The 17314-nt window shown below is 40.4% G+C and overlaps 1 protein-coding gene across 6 annotated transcripts in view; it reads left to right on the top strand.

Moving 5' to 3' along the window:
* Positions 1–17314, top strand: part of CDC40 (cell division cycle 40) — an 86151-nt gene that overhangs the window by 57447 nt on the left and 11390 nt on the right. For all 6 annotated transcript variants that reach the window (XM_083433766.1, XM_083433769.1, XM_083433765.1 and 3 more), the window contains 6 exons: positions 4934–5020; positions 7363–7492; positions 13379–13462; positions 14083–14222; positions 15616–15712; positions 16911–17050. In XM_083433766.1, the coding sequence (XP_083289892.1) occupies positions 4934–5020; positions 7363–7492; positions 13379–13462; positions 14083–14222; positions 15616–15712; positions 16911–17050 (678 nt within the window). The remainder of the gene's footprint in view (positions 1–4933; positions 5021–7362; positions 7493–13378; positions 13463–14082; positions 14223–15615; positions 15713–16910; positions 17051–17314) is intronic.

The raw sequence follows: 17314 nt of genomic DNA, 5'->3' as shown, positions 1-17314 counted from the left end.
TATAATTGTCATTGTGAGAATTGTTCATGTCACAGTCTGTTCTCTTAGTAAAATAATTTTAACAGGAAAGAGGAATGAGATAAAATTATGGATTTGTGGTATTTCAGCAAGGAGAGAATTTCATATGTTCCCTTAATTAAATGTGGGGTGCTTTTGATTTCTGAATCTACATTAGTTACTGACAACTAGAATAGTTGCATAATTGTCTAGTTTCCTTAGTAGCAAAAATTATCCTCACTGTTACCTAAGAACTAATGCATTTCATGTAGTAGAATTTGAGATCCATCAAAATAGATTTTAATATATTTTTTAAGTACAGTAGCCTCAAACCCATAGCATAGAATTGGAGTGTGTGAACCACACTTGTCACATAATTGTACTCCATACAATTCTGTTGTGGTGTCTTCTGAAAAAATTAATTGCTGTTAGTGTAACTCTTTCCAGTTAGAGTACGGGGTGCAAAGTGGAGGTTTGTGAATATACCAGTAGCTGTTGCCATTACAAGCAACTGAATTGGGAAGAGGCTGCTTTGAAAAGAATGAAGTCAGGCAGTGCATCTACACCACCATTGGAGCACATACTGTGGAGTGCTGTGTGTACATCATTTTTAATAGGCAAAGTTAGTGAGACACACTTATTGTTTTGGATTGCAAGTCATTGATTAGATGATGCATTATGCAAAGTAGCTCCCTGAACTGGTGTCTTCTATCTTTTGTAACCCTTTTGTTAAAGGACACAGGGAGGGCATATAGTCATACCTCATGTTGCGCTAGGTTCATGTTGCATCTTTTTGGCTTGCGAACGTGGCAAACCCGGTAGTGCAAACTTCCGGGTTTTGCCCCGCACGCGTGTGCAGAAGTGCTCTATTGCACTTGCGCAGATGCGCCGCTTTAGTTGTGGACTTTTCAGGGTGTGAATGGCACCCCAGAACGGATCATGTCCGCAACTAGAGGTACTACTGTACTTTGGACTGTAGCTTTTTTTAACTGGCAATAGTAGTAAATTGAGGAATATAGGTACTTTATAATATGCCTACTTTATTTACTGAAATATTTATAAACCACATTTTCATATAAGATATCACAAGGCAGTATACAACCTTAAAACATAGCATTATAGTAAAAGCAATGCTTGGCAATAGGGCTGGGCAACATCGCAGTGTATCGCTAGCCAAACATCACAGTTGTTGTATTGCAATACTGCAATATTGATAAAACAAGCTGCATTGGCCTCTGCCCGCGAGACAGTGCTAGCAGTGCCGCTGGAGGAAGGAACTGCTAGAAGACGTTGCTACTCAGGATCAGTGGCGGTTTCACCAGCGATATACTGGTCTGCTCCTCATACCGGTCCTGGGTGATATATCGATATATCACCCAGGCCTAGTTGGCAAAGAATCTCAGGTTTGAAAGGCCAGTCTGAGTGTCTATAAACCAGGGATTACTGCTGCTCAACCTCTGTCGACAGGGCAGGGTCTGCCACACTAAAGACTCAGCCCCTAGTAGGTTATTCAGATTGTTTCAAACAGAAGCTGTCCCTAATCTTGCTATTCTCAACTGTAGAAAAGTCTGGTGCTTAAACCTCTGTACAGCTTGACCATTTGTAAGGAAACTTCTTATGAAGAGTTCTTTGAAAGCCACCAGCTTTAGCAATAATATACAGTGCATAATATTCTATTTTGAAAGACGCATTCTTTCCTCCTATAGAGAGCTACACAAAAATACTGTCTGTCTTTCCCTGTATCCTGCAATTGAGGAGTGGGAACCTCTGGTCTGTGGGGCCTTTCCATCCAGCCCACAGTTTCTCCTTCATCAGCCCTGTTCCATCTGCCTCTGCTTCACAGTAAATCGTTGCAGGCTGCTGCCGTTGCTTCCTCCTGCTGCATTTTTCATGCTGGACTCAGAGAAATATTTTCTTTCTTCTTCTTCTTTGCCTAGCATGGAAGGAAATTGAGCTGCCAGTGGAGAAACAGATCACTCTGTTTGGGTATTAGCAGCCTGTGTTCCTTCTGTGCTGGGCTAAGGGAAATAGAAACCTATAACCCCACCCAGCAATGAGGAAAGCTGAATAGAAAGAAAGTACAGTGGTACCTCGGGTTACATATGCTTCAGGTTACATACACTTCAGGTTACAGACTCCGCTAACCCAGAAATAGTACCTCGGGTTAAGAACTTTGCTTCAGGATGAGAACAGAAATCGTGTGTTGGCGGCGCAGCAGCAGCGGGAGGCCCCATCAGCTAAAGTGGTGCTTCAGGTTAAGAATGCACCTCCGGAACGAATTAAGTACGTAACCAGAGGTACCACTGTAAATGAATTGTGGTTGGGGGTGGATAGAAGGAAAGCATGTGGTGGAGGTGGGGTGGATGAAAATAGAGGAAAAAGTATGGCAGAGACAAAGAAAATGGGTGTTTTGCCCATTTCTGCTTACTGTTGGTAAGTGGCCCTTCAACCACTGCTCCCCCAAGCCCTTGACCCGGGGTGGGGAACCCTTTTCAGTCTAAGCACCACATTCCCTTCTGACTGAGGGAGTGGGATCTAACCTGGCCAGTGTTCCAGAGGCCAGATAGAAAGGCCTGTAGTGTCACCTTTGGCCCCCTGTTCTTAGGTTCCTACCACTGCCTCGACCACATATCCCAAGAGAATGCAGCCTTTGGCTTTAAAAAGGCTCCCCATCTCTATTCCTGTGCAGACATGACACCTAAGCACATTGTTTTTCCCTTTAATTAACTGTGTTGCATTTCAATACCTTAAGCATGGTCTATAAACATGGCAATGTCAAAATGCTCATCTTGTGTTTCTTCTCACTCAGTTGTAAGTATCAAGCCTGATGGCTCTTTCCACTGACGTGCTAGGCCTAGGCTAACCTAATTTTCTCAATTTGTGGTATGTGTTGGTTCACTTCCACATCTGAATTGCACATTTAGTTCTTGGTTTCACAGGTCGAGAAAGATGCTGACAGTGGAAAACAGATTTAGGGGAAATTTACAGGGGCAAAAGCAGGTCCTCTGTGGAAAACTTGAGGCATGTTAAGACTGGAGAAAACAAATGTATGCGGTCCAGAGAGTGACTTTAGTCTTACTCAACTGTGTGCATGCACAGTGGCCTGCAGATTCCTGTGCTTTATGTTTCAAACAGCTCTGGCAACTCGCCTGCGTTTTAAAAGCAGGTTGCTATGCAACATGCAGGGACTGCAGTTCAAGGAACTTTACTCCAAAGTGCTGATGGTCATGTGGAAATAGTCATGCAGTTCTGTAGGCTGTGGGCAAAAAGAATATTGGTCAGCATCAAAAAGAGCTCGCAACTAGTCCAGTGACTTTTTGACTACTGCTTTAGTAACATAACCACCTTTGCCACATGGCAAACTGTTCCTCTTTAAATTCTAGCCACTGGTATAGTATAACATATTGTCTAAAATGCAAGATAAGTGTGCTATGCTGAAGGGAAATAATTCCTTTCAGCGGCAGCCACTTTTACCATATGGAGTCCTACACCAGAGGGCACAGGGGTTGCCACTGGGAGGAGGTAGCTTAAAAAAAACCCATGTGCAAGCAGAACATTGCATACCTTGCTGTGGAACCCGATGATTTTGAACTACATGGAGATTTAATGTTTGGGAAAATGTCCTAGTTGATAAAGGCAATTAAGCAACTGAGTAAACTGTTTTGGTTAACTGTGACATTTCTTTCCTTGGTTGCTTTTAGGGGGGGGGCAGATTGTATTTGTCATTAATATTTTTGTTACAGGATTTAACTCCTTGGGGAAATAAGTTGGGGTAGCTGATGCATGGGGCCCCATTTCCATATTATACACTTTGAACTGAATAGCTGCAATTAATAAAGCAGAGTAGCCTGGTAACAAGAAACAGACAAACAGGTATATTGTCACTAATGCTATGGTAACTTTGTGACATGAAAATAGTCAAATTTTCATTTATAAGTTGTGAATATTCATGTGGATCAGTTGCTCATAAATTACATTGGACTGCATTATTGCATGAACTGGAACAAGTATGAGTTGGCTGTGTTGTGGTAGGTTTGGAATTTGTGCAGAAGGCAGTCCCCTTCAGGGCTGATTTTGCATTACAGTGGTACCTTGGTTCTCAAACTTAATCCATTCTGGAAGTCCGTTCCAAAACCAAAGCGTTCCAAAACCAAGGTGCTCTTTCCCATAGAAAGTAATGCAAAATGGATTAATCCGTTCCAGACTTTTAAAAACAACCCCTAAAACAGCAATTTAACATGAATTTTACTATCTGATGAGACCATTGATCCATAAAATGAAAGCAATAAACAATGTACCCCAGTCACACTATCAATCAATCAATCAATCAGTAGCTGAACTGGGTTCCACACAGTCACAAAAACAAAAAAGCGCCACAAAAACGCAAAATAAATAGCAAAAACAGACAGACCTCAGCATAACACTCAAAATGGAAGTGTGGAACTCAAATCAGAAGCATAACACTCAAAACAGAAGTGTGGCACTCAAAACGGAGCATGTTCGACTTCCAAAAAAAGTTTGCAAACCGGAACACTTACTTCGGGTTTGCAGTGTTTGGGTTCCAAGTTGTTTGAGTACCATGACGTTTGAGAGCCAAGGTACCACTGTGCAAGACTAAAGGGGAGTTGTGGTGAGCTGTATTGTCAGAAAAGGTAAATGGGCATTTCTACATTTGGAAGTATAAGCATTTTCTAAAACAAATTTTCCTCCCCCACCCCAAGAAGTTACAGTCTCAGCAATTTATCCACAGGATTCTTCCTCAGGGTGGGGACAGTATCACATCAGAAGCAAATGTGATTAGCATTTAGTGCTTCAGAGTTAAAAGTAAAAACATGGTATTAAAAGTAGTGAATGTTGCCACTTGGTAGAATCAGCTTATTGCCTATGATGTGCTGTCAGAAAATGGTTTTTATTAAAATATGATTGAATTTTCTAGGAAGATGTGGAAACGGGCGTTCACCTTGACCCAACTACAAAGGAAGTTCAGTTCAACCCAACCTATGATACCATGTTTGCACCTGAGGTAAGCAAACTAACTTTTGTTAAAAATATGAGTAAGTTGGAACAATATTGGCTAACCTTCTTCAAGGAATACCCTGTGAACTATTAAATCATTCCTGTTTAAAAAACAGTCCTTTTAAATTAGGAATAATACTAAATTCTACAGGTATTTCTATAAATCTTGATCTGAGGCCAAGCAAACTTGGCTTTCATTTTGTATATGTATACGGTGCTTCATGTTACATCAAAATATGTAATGACATTAGATTTAAACTTTTAAATTAAGTACTTGAAATGTGGCATAGGTAGTTTCTTCTCATAATAAAGCAATAATTTGCCCCCACAAAAGTAAAAATTGCAGGGTAGTAAATAAAAAAAATTAGAAGTCAGATGTCCTTGTGAACATCTTTTTTTAAAGTCATCGTTTTTAAATTTCTATAATGAGGCCACTTAAAGTTGCAAATAGGTATGCTCATCAGGCAAAAATCATGGAATTGCACACCCAAAGTTCATTTCCGCGTTTGGTTGAAATGCTTAGGATATATCATGTTCAGACCGGGGAATATCAGACGAGTAAAAGAAAGCCATGCATTATTCACTGTTTATAATCTCCTAGCCAAGGGTTAAGTTGTTTCTTTCTCCCCCCCACCCATTTGTGGAATCCCACAGTTGGTGGGTATACTGCATCTAGCCTCTCTCTCTCTCTCTGATGAATTGTCATATCTGTATACATGAGCGGAAGCCAAGGTAAAATTCTGAAGGTCTGATTCATAGTAGATGGCCATATGCAATGCAAGTTATTTCTACTAAATGCTCAGACAATTCATATGTTTCATGATTTGTCAGATAGGAGGGTCACTTGTACCTCTCTGTATCCCAAAGTATCATGTGTTCAAATCATGGATACAGTAAAATGTACACTAATCTGACACCATGTAAGATCTGTGCTTTATTACTTTTGCATGTTGTTTGTTTTTCTGAGTTTGCACAGTTTCAAAAATATAATCTGGCTCTACGCTTGTCTTCCACATTAGCAGTATTTATCCTAACAGCAGCTGAGAATGTAGAAAGCATTGTAGTAAGCTACCCTTTTAAAAAATCTTCACAAATCTTAAAAAGAAATACGCTTTAAATGAGTGCGCATAATAAAATCTACTCCAGTACAGTGGCGGGGGGGGGGAGGTTGGAAAATAATATTTACTATATAAAAGCTGTCAAATAAATGGACTATAAAAACAATTTAATCTTGAAATCGAATATTCCTCATGGAAAAACACCTCTGGGGAAATGCAACCAGTATAAAAATACAATATAGTTAGTTTTAATACATGCAGCTGTCAAAATCTTGAAATTGTTGCTGTCCAAAGCTGTAAGTTATTTGTGTAAGCTTGAGGCAGTTTTCCTAGGTTTAGCCAATCAGTAAGTGTAGTTTCCATTCCCCATGGAAAAGCTCATCTGAAGCAAGGATGTTAATATGTACACTAATTTTCTGTTTATTTATTCTTTTATAAAACTTAGTCACAGTTTAGGTTTAAATAGTGATTATGAAGTTTCAACCTGTATTAAAAGCATGAGAGTTTATGGGAATGCTTCAATAAATAGAAATGGGTTTGCTCCTCTTAACCCTTGAGAAATAGCAAACAATGCATGGAAGGTATCTGATTAGATTTAGCAAATGTGGTGCAACATTACTCTTCTGATGGTTGTGGATTTATTCATTATTTTAGGTTCTCTGTGGGTTATACTACACTTTACAGTAGCTGGTTTATGAGGTGCCAACAGTTGGACAGGTCAGGCATTGTCCAAGGATCCCAGGGGCTCCAAATGGCTCTCACCTGGCCTAGCTGCTGGATCACACTCCCCACCTAGCCCCCAGAGCCATTTCAGCCATAACAGGCAACGCTGCCAAGCTCAGGTCCCATCCATGGTGCCCACTTGCTCTGTTTAATTACGGAAAATGTGCTAGCCACTCATTTGTTTTGCTGGTCAACTTGTATGCAAAGGCTTTAAAACAGAAAGCTAGTAGGATGGATCACAGTGGATGTTGTCATCAGGACAGCCTTCTCCAACCTAGTGTCTTCCACATGTTTTGGAGGTCATCAGGTTGGGGAAGACTGGATTAGACTAGAGTTGTTGAGCCCTAGGTTAAAATGCCTAGCTAGTTGTGCAGCTCACTGAGTGACCTTGAGCCAGCCAGTCACTACATCTCATGATTGTTAAGGATAAAATGGGCAGGAAGAGAATCACTTTTCTTCCCCTGAGAACCTTAGAAGAAGAGCAGGATGAAAATGTTATAAATGCATGGATACACATATGCATGTAAGTAAAGAGTTGCGTGTGAAATGGCCTTTATTTTTAATGCAGTTTGGGCCGGTGAATCCATTTAGGACTCAGCAGATGGCTGCACCTAGGAATATGCTTTCTGGATATACAGAACCAGCACACATTAATGATTTCATGTTTGAACAACAGAGAAGAACATTTGCAACCTATGGTAAGGTATATTTTTTAGATAATCCTTTTGTGATCTGGAATCTGCTCCATTTGTCTGTGGTTGACATGGTCTGATAGAGTTCAAAGGTTTTAAATATACTCTTATCAGTTCTAAATGTTAGCTAGTTCAGATAATTAGAAAAGGGATCCGATTAGGAGTGTAATATCGACATGCTATGTCCTATACAAGGCCATTGGTCTTTGTGCATGGGTCAGTACACAGTCAATAGCCGCTTGAGGTCCTTGTCTTCCAGTTTGGAGACCTAGAGGTAGCATATGCTGTATCCCTGTTTCCACCAGAATTGTCAGAAGCTACAAAGCATGCAGCTTTCAGTTAGCCAGGTGGCTTTAACGTCTCAGTCACTCTTTTATTTGCTAATGTTTCCCCACCCCCCATCTAAATTTTAATTACATGAACTCTGAGGTGGGAGTTCATTATTCAGCATACAACACAAGCAGAAATGTACTTGAGTCTATAAGATAGCTGAAGCTTCTTTTAATTACTATGTGCTAAATGTATGTTAAAGTATGCCACAACTACTTATTTGTATTTATATTTGCTATATGATAATTTGGATTTCTTTATTTGTATTTGTGGGCTAGGGGGTGGTTTAAGGGCTTTTGCTGGGGAGTGTATTTTTTATTAGTTTGTATACATTAGTATTGTTAATTGTTTTAATTATTTTTATTCTGTATTTTGTGAACCACCCTGAGACCTACAGGTATAGGGCAGTATCCAGAATTTAAATAATAGTAATAGTAATAATTTCTACCAATGTAAGTTGAAAGCGCTGTTGCGATTGAACTGCACTTGCTCCAACATATGCCTCATGGTGAGATAAGTGTTTTGGTTATTATGTATTTTCCTAAAATAACTAAATAAGTACAGAGCATACGATATCTGCAAGACATGCCTCCAAACTCTTGTCTCTTCAGAAGCTGCTTTGATTCCTAGAACCATTAATGCAGTCCCTTTTCATGCTGGTTCCCCTGGAAACTGCTAGGTTATCCAGGAGTTATGGTTACCCAATCTGTTCCAATTGTGAAATGCTGCTAGAAAAAGTGGAGCAGTGCTGTTGTTAATTCAAGTGGTAGTTAGTATCATGAAGGGTATTGTATATTTTCTGAATTTTGTGTGCTATGATTTCGATCCTGACATCCACTAGCAGCTTCTTTGAAAAATGAAGCCTACTTATAAGAGTAACTTGAAGGACGTGTCAACTAGTGAATGGTATTTCACTATTCAACAGCTTTTGAGATTATTTTGTAGGTGTCCTCTGTAAGAGGATCAGTGAATAGGAATTTCACAACAATAGTGGTAGTGAACACAAGGGCAGCAATTCTGAGAAGTACATCTAAACATTGTGCAAAAAGATTGAAGTCTAAAAAGACTCCCTGTGTCCATTCCATAAGCCTCGTGTTGCTGCTTTAAGCAATCCTATATGTCAGACAGTCAATTGATTGTGGCAAGTAGAGGGAGGAGGCGTCTTCAAGAAACCAGAAAAATGGCTACATAGAAAAAGGAAGACCCTGTCTTTTATTCTTTAGAGAATACTCATTAATGGGGCACATGCTTGCATGCAGAATGTCCCAGGTACAGTTCCCAGCAATTCTAGATAGGGCGTGGAAAGTCATTTGTCTGAAACCCTGAAGAACCACAGCTAGTTAGCGTAGCTACTGGTAATATTGAGCTCGATAGACAAACTTATTTCTTTATTTCAACCATTTATATGCGGACTAATTACAATAATCTCTTAAGTAGTATACAGGTGATTTAGCACAGTATCATGAAGATAAAAATCAGTTAAAACTATAAAATCAGAACACAGTTAAAATGTCTGCTGAAATAATAACAATAAAAGTCTTCAGTAGCTGCTGGACGTCCAACCGGGAGGGATCTGTGCAATCTCAGCTGGAAGAATTGAATCCATAATAGCTTCTGGTGGATCCAGGCTGTGCATCTGAGCCATGAGGATCTGCTGATAGTGACTCCCCAAAGAACTCTGTGATAAGGAACGGATATAATGAATCTGGTGGTCCTTAGGGTATCCTGGACCCAAGCTGTTAAGGGCTTGGTAAATTGATACCAGAACCTTGAACCCAGCCTATGGGCAGCCAGTATATGGGCAGCCAGTGAAAGCTTTTAAGCACCAGAGTGGAAGCAATTGTCTGTCCCTGTCAATAGTCTAGCCACAGCTTTTTGCACCAGCTGGAGCCTCTGGTCCAGACTCAAACATAGCCTTAGTCTTGGTATAAGGCAGCCTCCGATGTTCTGAGAGCAATTTCCCGTTTTAATCGAGATTTTTCAAATAAACAAAAATTACATAACAACAAACAAGACACATAAGAGGGCAACCATTTCTGAGCAGCATCAGCTTTACAAATAATCCCAAAGCCATTGGAATCTGCTAATCACTAATGCCTATTCCAATATGATGTCTAAAAATGGTTGTAAATGAAAGTAGATACCAATCTGTGGAGAATTTTTTTATCTCCCATCCGCATATACCGTTTTGGAGAGCTCTCCAAAGATAGCCCTTAATGCACCATTGCAATGTCTATATATATGGGGATATGTGCATGTTGCCTTGGAATTAAATATTGGTGTGGTTTCAGTGTACTTTATAAGAAGAAAAATACTTTGCTTTCCTATTGCATCCATGACATGGTGAGCGATTTCTCTCTGTAAAACCACAATAAAACAATTTTCTAAATACCAGGGTGCAGAGAAGCACATATTGTCTGTCTCCAAGAATGCAGGCTTCTTTGCACAGGAATGCACTTCATGCCTAAAATGTTGCTAGCATAAGACAAAGGCACCATTGTTCAGTTACATCAGGCTAATAAAATACGCTAGGATGTTGGCAGTAGGAACTAATAAATCTAATTCATCCAGATACTAGGCTGTCTTCCAGGCCCATCTTAGTGCTCCACCATCACAGTGCTGGTAGCTGGTCATAGTCCTTACGCTAACATTAGGCACTAGAATTTATTTTCAGAGAAGCAAAAAAAAAAACAAAGCCTCAATTTTGCCCCAACTCTTGCATTTTGTCTTTAAGTAGGTACATTATGTTTCAACCTAGAAAGAGCATTATAGTATGTTTGACATTATTCACTCATTCAGAACTTATTCTTCACCAGCTAAAATATGGTTATACCCATTATGCTTTGTCAAGGCCGTTGAAGTCCTTCGCTTTTAGGAAGGTAGCCAGTCATTCCATTCAAGATCTTTGCTGCCAGGTTGCAGAGGAGCATTTTATTTTCAGGGGATATATGGAAGGAGAGCGATATCTGGGAATCAGAAGGGAGAGTATTGTTCTTTTTCCATACTCTGACCAGTAATAAAACATTTCTCTACTATCCATAAGCAAGATTCTACCTGCTGCATTATTGAAGCAAGTTTCATGCTGCCAGTGGATTATTCTACCCTGAGCTTGACCTTTGTGTGAATAGACAAACTCTGTGGTTTCATTTGGAAGGGAGCCATTCAGCTGCCTTTTGTCAGCATGCATGCTGGCCAGCGGCACTGCGGATAATTCCATCTCGCAGTGATAGCATTTATAGACCGGATGTCACCGAAACAAATAGTATTTATTAGCAGCCACATGCTTGTGTTGACCACATCACTTTCATTGTGTTTTATGTCAAATAGGAAGGAAGGAAAGGATCCTTCTTGGTCAATCTTGTGCTTTTGGACTGTGCTTTTAGACAACTTGCCATTTGCTTGTAACCTCCCAAAGGCAATTTAGTGTTGTGTCCTTACCACGGCTGAGTCAGTTCTGTTGCCACAGAGAAGGTAGGGAAGAGAAGGCTGCGCAGTCTCACAAATGCCTCCTTCTTTTTAAAGACTAAAACCATACAGTGTTCATCTTTCATTTTATTCAGGTTCACTTCTCAGTGACGGGGGAAGGTGAATCGCATGTGGGCCTGTTTATTTGTAATTGGGTTGGGGGGAGTTAAGTCAAAGTCTAAGCAGAGACCAGTTACATAAAAAGAGGTCTGTTTTTAAAACAGCAGGTTTCCCCTTACAGCTGCATTTGGAAGTCTCTGTCAGAAAAAAAAAGATAGGAATCTCTTTCACATTCTCAGCATAAAGTAGGAGTTGTTCAAAGTCCTTTTCATAAGGAAAAGATGCTGAATGAAATGCAGGCAGGCTATAGAGAACACAGCTCCCGCTGAAGATTAAATCTCACCCAGTGGCTCCATTCACGATCACTCGGTTTGAGGGAGCAAACAAATAGTCCCAGAAATGGCATCAATACAGTGAGAGGACAAATAAGCTGCTGTATTGATTTTGACATACATCCAAATTGGCATTTCTGCCTTAAATAAGAACTGTGAAGTTGAGTCTACTGAGAAATTGGCTCATTGGCCCCATGCAAAGACCTCACTCAGCATAAAACTGGGTTCTATAATGCTTGGCTTATTTATGTGGAATTCTCATCAGAATAGTAAAATCCAGACAATTGTCATTTACAATGGTCATCCTTGCAAACTTTTCAAGAAAACCCACCTCACCAGCTAGGTTCTGGCAATTGACCAGACTCTGGGTTGGATTGAGAGAGTTGCTCCTTTCATTAGGCAAGCAGATTGCACTCTAAAACTATTATTCAGTGTAGGTTTGTTAAGCTGGAAACTTTACTATGTCTATTCAGTTAATTATATTTGTATGCTACCTTTTGACAGGGTCATTAAGGTTGTTTGCCACTTTGAGTCAGCGTACTGTAAGCTCAGGGTGTGCAAATCTCTGTTCTTGTGAACAAGTTAACATTGTATTTCATTGGTTGTAGCAGATTCAAGAACAGTCTGCTACGTTCAGCTTTGATAAACAGACTGAGAATTTTGTTTAAACAGTTCATTCTTTGCTGAAAGCAAAGTGATCCCGTCTTCTATAGCAGATGATCCATGACTACTAGCTGTCATATTAATATACTGGCACCTAGTAATAGATACTTTTGGTTGAGGCCTGCCACATCACCCAAGTTATTACTGGCCTACATTCTGTCTTTATCTGAATTAAGATAGTATTGAACAGGGGTGTCAAACTCAAATTCATCGGGGGCCTCATCAGCAGTTTGGTCACCCTCAAAGGGCCGGTTGTATCTGTAGGACCATGTGTCCACTCTTTATTATCATAAATTATTGTCATAAATTATAGAGACCTGACCTTCCGCCTGCTCTTTTTGAGCAGTGAGTGGAGGAAAGAAGCCAGCTGCCTGCCTCGCTTCGGCCCCCGGACAACGAAGGCGCAAGTTGAGAGAAGTGGGGACATTTGAAGCAGCAGCCACGTCCTTAAGAGCGACGGGGGGAGGCGAGTAGGGAGCCGCACCATGTAAACTTTCTTGTGTCCAAAAAAAAAAAAAGAGAATAAAAGGTGAAGGCTGGCGGACGGCGGCAGCTACATGGGCCACATGACGAGGTCTGGCGGGCCGGATTCGGCCCGCGGGCCTTGTGTTTGACACCCGTGGTATTGACTATAAACTATGAAGCTATTCTCATGTATCCACCATGTGAAAGGGTTGCTAGCATGGCAGGCACAGGGGCACCTGTCCCTGCAGAGGCCTTCTCTGGTCCCCTTCCCTTGGTGAAATCAGGTTTGAAAGAAGCACACTTTTGTATTCTGGGTTCAAACAACATGCTAAGCTGAATGATGACTTAGTTCAGTGTAACAGCAAAATGGCCAGGGAGGAGCAAAGCGGTCACAATTGCCTCTCCAGAAAGCTGCATGTCTGTTTCTTTGTGCTAAGCTGTGCTTTGGCTTCACTATGATGGATGTGTCCTCAGGGTAAATGTCTTCTGAGAGTTGGTGGCTGAAATTGGAGCTCTGCCAATAAAAATATTCCACAAGAGGTGAATCTTAAAATGTTATGGTTTTGTCCTTCCACAGGATATGCTTTGGATCCCTCAATAGATAATTATGAAGTTCCTACTAAATATATTGGTTCTGTTGAAGAAGCTGAAAAGAATCAAGGTAAAGAATATTTGTTATAACGCCGCCTAATTACAAAGTTCAGTCAGTTGTGTGTGTGTGCATTAACAAAATGTTTAAAATAAATTGTATATAATGGATGAAATAGTAGTTTACTTAAGTAGGGAGGTGCTTTTAAGCGACTGATGTTGGACATACAAAGGGACTGCTTCTGGAACATAGCAGAAGTCAGGCATAGTGTGTAAAGAACTGTGTGTATCTCAACTTCTTGACAAAATGCTAACAAGATTTGCATCTTAGATGTTTCTTCATTGGAGAGTGCAGAAGGTGGCGATAGGGCAGTTGCCGATGAAGGCACAACTCTCTAGAAAGGCTAATAAAATATAGCGTATCGAGAGCTGATTGGTTTATCATCTTGTGATTTTACAGCTACCATTCACTTTGCATGCAGTGCTTGTTTCTTGTTTGACAGATCATTTGAAGATGCATGTCCAAGGCCAACAATTGCACACAAAAGCCTCAACTTCCCCTAATCTAGTACATTCTCTCTTTTCTGACAACACTGAAATGATTCAAGTGGAATGGTGAAGTGTGGAATGTGGAAGAATACATTGTCATTCTTAAAGTTGAACCTAGACATAAACTTCTGCTACTGCCTACAGGTCTGACTGTGTTTGAAACGGGACAAAAGAAAACCGAGAAACGGAAGAAATTCAAAGAGAATGATGCATCTAACATTGACGGCTTCTTGGGACCGTGGGCAAAATATGTTGATGAAAAGGATGTTGCAAAACCTTCAGAAGTGAGCACCCCTTGTTTATTCTTCGAAGTAGAATAGTAATGGTGATGCTTCGTCCGGGATCCCATGTGTGGTCATAGGGGACTTCCTCACACCTTGCAGCAGGGTGTCTGGCTTTCCCTTCTAGCTCCAGCTGCTTTTATTGCATTGAATGCTGCCCTGAGAGTCCCCTGAGCTTCTGGTGACTCTGAGGGTGGGACACGGAGGGCTGCAGTGGGAGGGGTCTTGAAAAGTTCCCGTTGTCAGAATCAGTGTAGGTTTATTTGGGCAGTCTTTCTGAAGGTGCAGCGAGTGACAGGAGATGCCAGGGCTGCACACCAGTGGTGGGTGGGAGCTGGAGCCAATAGTGGGCCCAAAGCAAGAAGTGGCCAGTGCAGAGTTAACTGCGTCTACCCACCATGTTGGGCTGCATTCTTTTATATTGTACATGTGCATCTCTGCTGTTCCTTCTTGGCCATTTATGTGCTTTCTATTGCTCCCTTCCATTCAGAAACTGCTTCTTATTGAAGCAGCAGCAAGGTTGATCGCTTCTCCATTGGGTGCTTGTCCCCCTAGCAAAAAAAAATTTCCCCTCTCCCTGTCTCAGTATTGGGTGTCTTTCTCAGGAGGCTCTTGTTCTGTGTCTGGATTTTCCTTCTGCCTGACTTAGTTCCTAACAAGAGGAATCTGACACTGCCATAAAGGGAAAGTATTAGGCAGGGTGTTGGGGGCTTGGAGACCCAACCATAGAGCTCAGTGGCTAGAGCAGCTTTTGAAGTAGGTTTCTAAATGCCATGCTTTTTGACTCAGTCTCTGAGCCTACACATATGCCCTGACTATCTTCACTGTGGTGGCAGGTGACCAGAGTGATTTCTGTGTGAAGGTATGGTACATGCCACTCTGTCCAGTCCCAGATATAGTAAAACATTGGATTTGTCCATTGATTTTTGTAGGCATTTATCACTTGCATCTCAGTGGTGCTACTTCAAATTACTTATCAGTCAATAAGAGTGTTCTCCCTACACTTTTTATACCTGTACCTCTTCCTCCATCGTTATTTCCAGCTGGTCGATTTCATTTTACCCTCTACTTGGTTTTCTGCTCACTTCATATTGAACTGCTTTTGGGGTTCCCCCTTTTGACTTCTGCAGACTTTGGAGTTGTGTATGGCTGTTGCTGTTTGACTATATAAGCAATGAATTGAATCAGAATTGGGAAACATGTTTAGAATTTATTTTGTGAAAACTTGTTTCTAAACTGAATAGTTTACTGACCTTTTGTTTAACATGCTTTTTTAACCTCCCCCCCCCAAAAAAAAATGGCATTAAAATTGGAAACTTTAAGTGAATTCAGTGAAAATATTCTAGATTTTGTTGTAAAAACAAGACTGCTAATTTTTAATGTTTGTGCTACTTAGGAAGAACAGAGGGAACTGGATGAAATAACAGCAAAGAGACAAAAGAAAGGCAAACATGAAGACGATAAGCCTGGAGAAGAGAAGACTATTTTGCATGGTAAGTGCTTTCTTTAGCAGCTGATTTGCATTTCCTGCATCTACTTTCAAACACTTGTTTATCAGGAATAATGTAGGTTGTCATTTATTTGCTATGTTAGTTCTTCTCGCAGCATACCATGTAGGAAGAAACGATCTCTAAAAGAAAAGATGGTGCCAGAGACACAAGGGGGATTTCAGTAAGGAAGAAACTTAGAAACAGCCTGGTTTTGTTGTTTCTGATAACACCGGAAAGAATTTCAAGATGTGGTTAAATTTAGCTTGCGGGCAGATTGTATTATTGGGAACACTGTGGAAATGTCATTTGCTTGTATATTCATCTCAAATGTCAGTTCCTTGTATTTTAATTTGGCAGCCTCCTTTTCTTGGCTGTCATTTGTACCACATCAAACTTAATCGTTTGAATCTTTACTTTTGTCAACTTTTAGATCATTATGTATTGATCTTGCCTCATTTTTGACGATATAGGAATGTAGGCTTCATTGTTGACCATAAAGGCTTGAAATTGTCATTTTTAATTTTGCTGCTGATGTGGAAGCAATTCATAGGATTATGGAGAAAAGTCTTTTTTGTTCCTCACTTCTACATCATACATTTTCTTAACCTAATGTTTCGCTCCTCTCTTCATCACATCTCTCCTGAGATTCGCACATGTGGCAGGACTTCATTCTCATCTCCTTTTTTTATAGAACCCTCTTGCCCATCACCACAAATGCAATGATAAGTTGCAAGTTAACTTTGAAATTTGAAGTTACATGCACTGTTTTAATGTACATTTCACTGCTTGGTGCCTTCCTCAAAGACTGCAAGGTGTGTGCAGAAATTGCAAACAGGATTTCTGAATTGTTTCTCATTGGATTTTCATAAACCAATAAAAAAAAACCCTAACATTGCAGTCAAATCACTTTTGATGTTTCTTGATACAGAGCTGGGTATTTTAAACATAAATATTATACAGTGTTGGGTATAGCATTTTAGCCTATGGAGATTTAAATTGTCACCTAAGAGGCATGAAAAAGCCAACTAGAATAAACTAATTAAGATCATGAATGTGTGTATCTGGTCAGGAGAAGTTGGTTTTTGAGCTGTGTAGTTAGTAGATTATTCATTTTAGTCACCATTGTGTCCTAATCATCCATGTCATATTTGAGGGAGACTGTAAATCTGCATGTTCTAATTTTGTTTTGTTTATTTTGCAGTCAAAGACATGTATGACTATCAAGGGAGATCCTATCTTCATGTTCCTCAGGATGTTGGGGTTAACCTACGTTCAACAGTACCCCCTGAGAAATGCTACCTTCCTAAGAAACAGATCCATGTATGGTCTGGTCATACAAAGGTAAGAGACGATTAAAATATTAAGTTTTCTTTGTTTCATAATTATGGGCCCAGCATCATTAATTTTTTTCAATTTCAAAAATTGCCCTTCCACAAACATATTTCATGTGCCAGTTTGTATTAATTCAGTACTTGGCGATCCTATATAGGCGGAGACACTTGTGGGTAGATTCAGCTGCCCAGTTCTCTTAGCAGAAGCCAACAGAAGGACTCCCACTAGTACAGCTGAACTTTCCCCCGTGCCGCCTCCAAATCTTCTCTGGTG

This window comes from Podarcis tiliguerta (assembly GCF_965153285.1).
Source record: "Podarcis tiliguerta genome assembly, chromosome: 3".
Lineage (NCBI taxonomy): Eukaryota > Metazoa > Chordata > Lepidosauria > Squamata > Lacertidae > Podarcis > Podarcis tiliguerta.
This window is presented reverse-complemented; position numbering and strand designations above follow the sequence as displayed.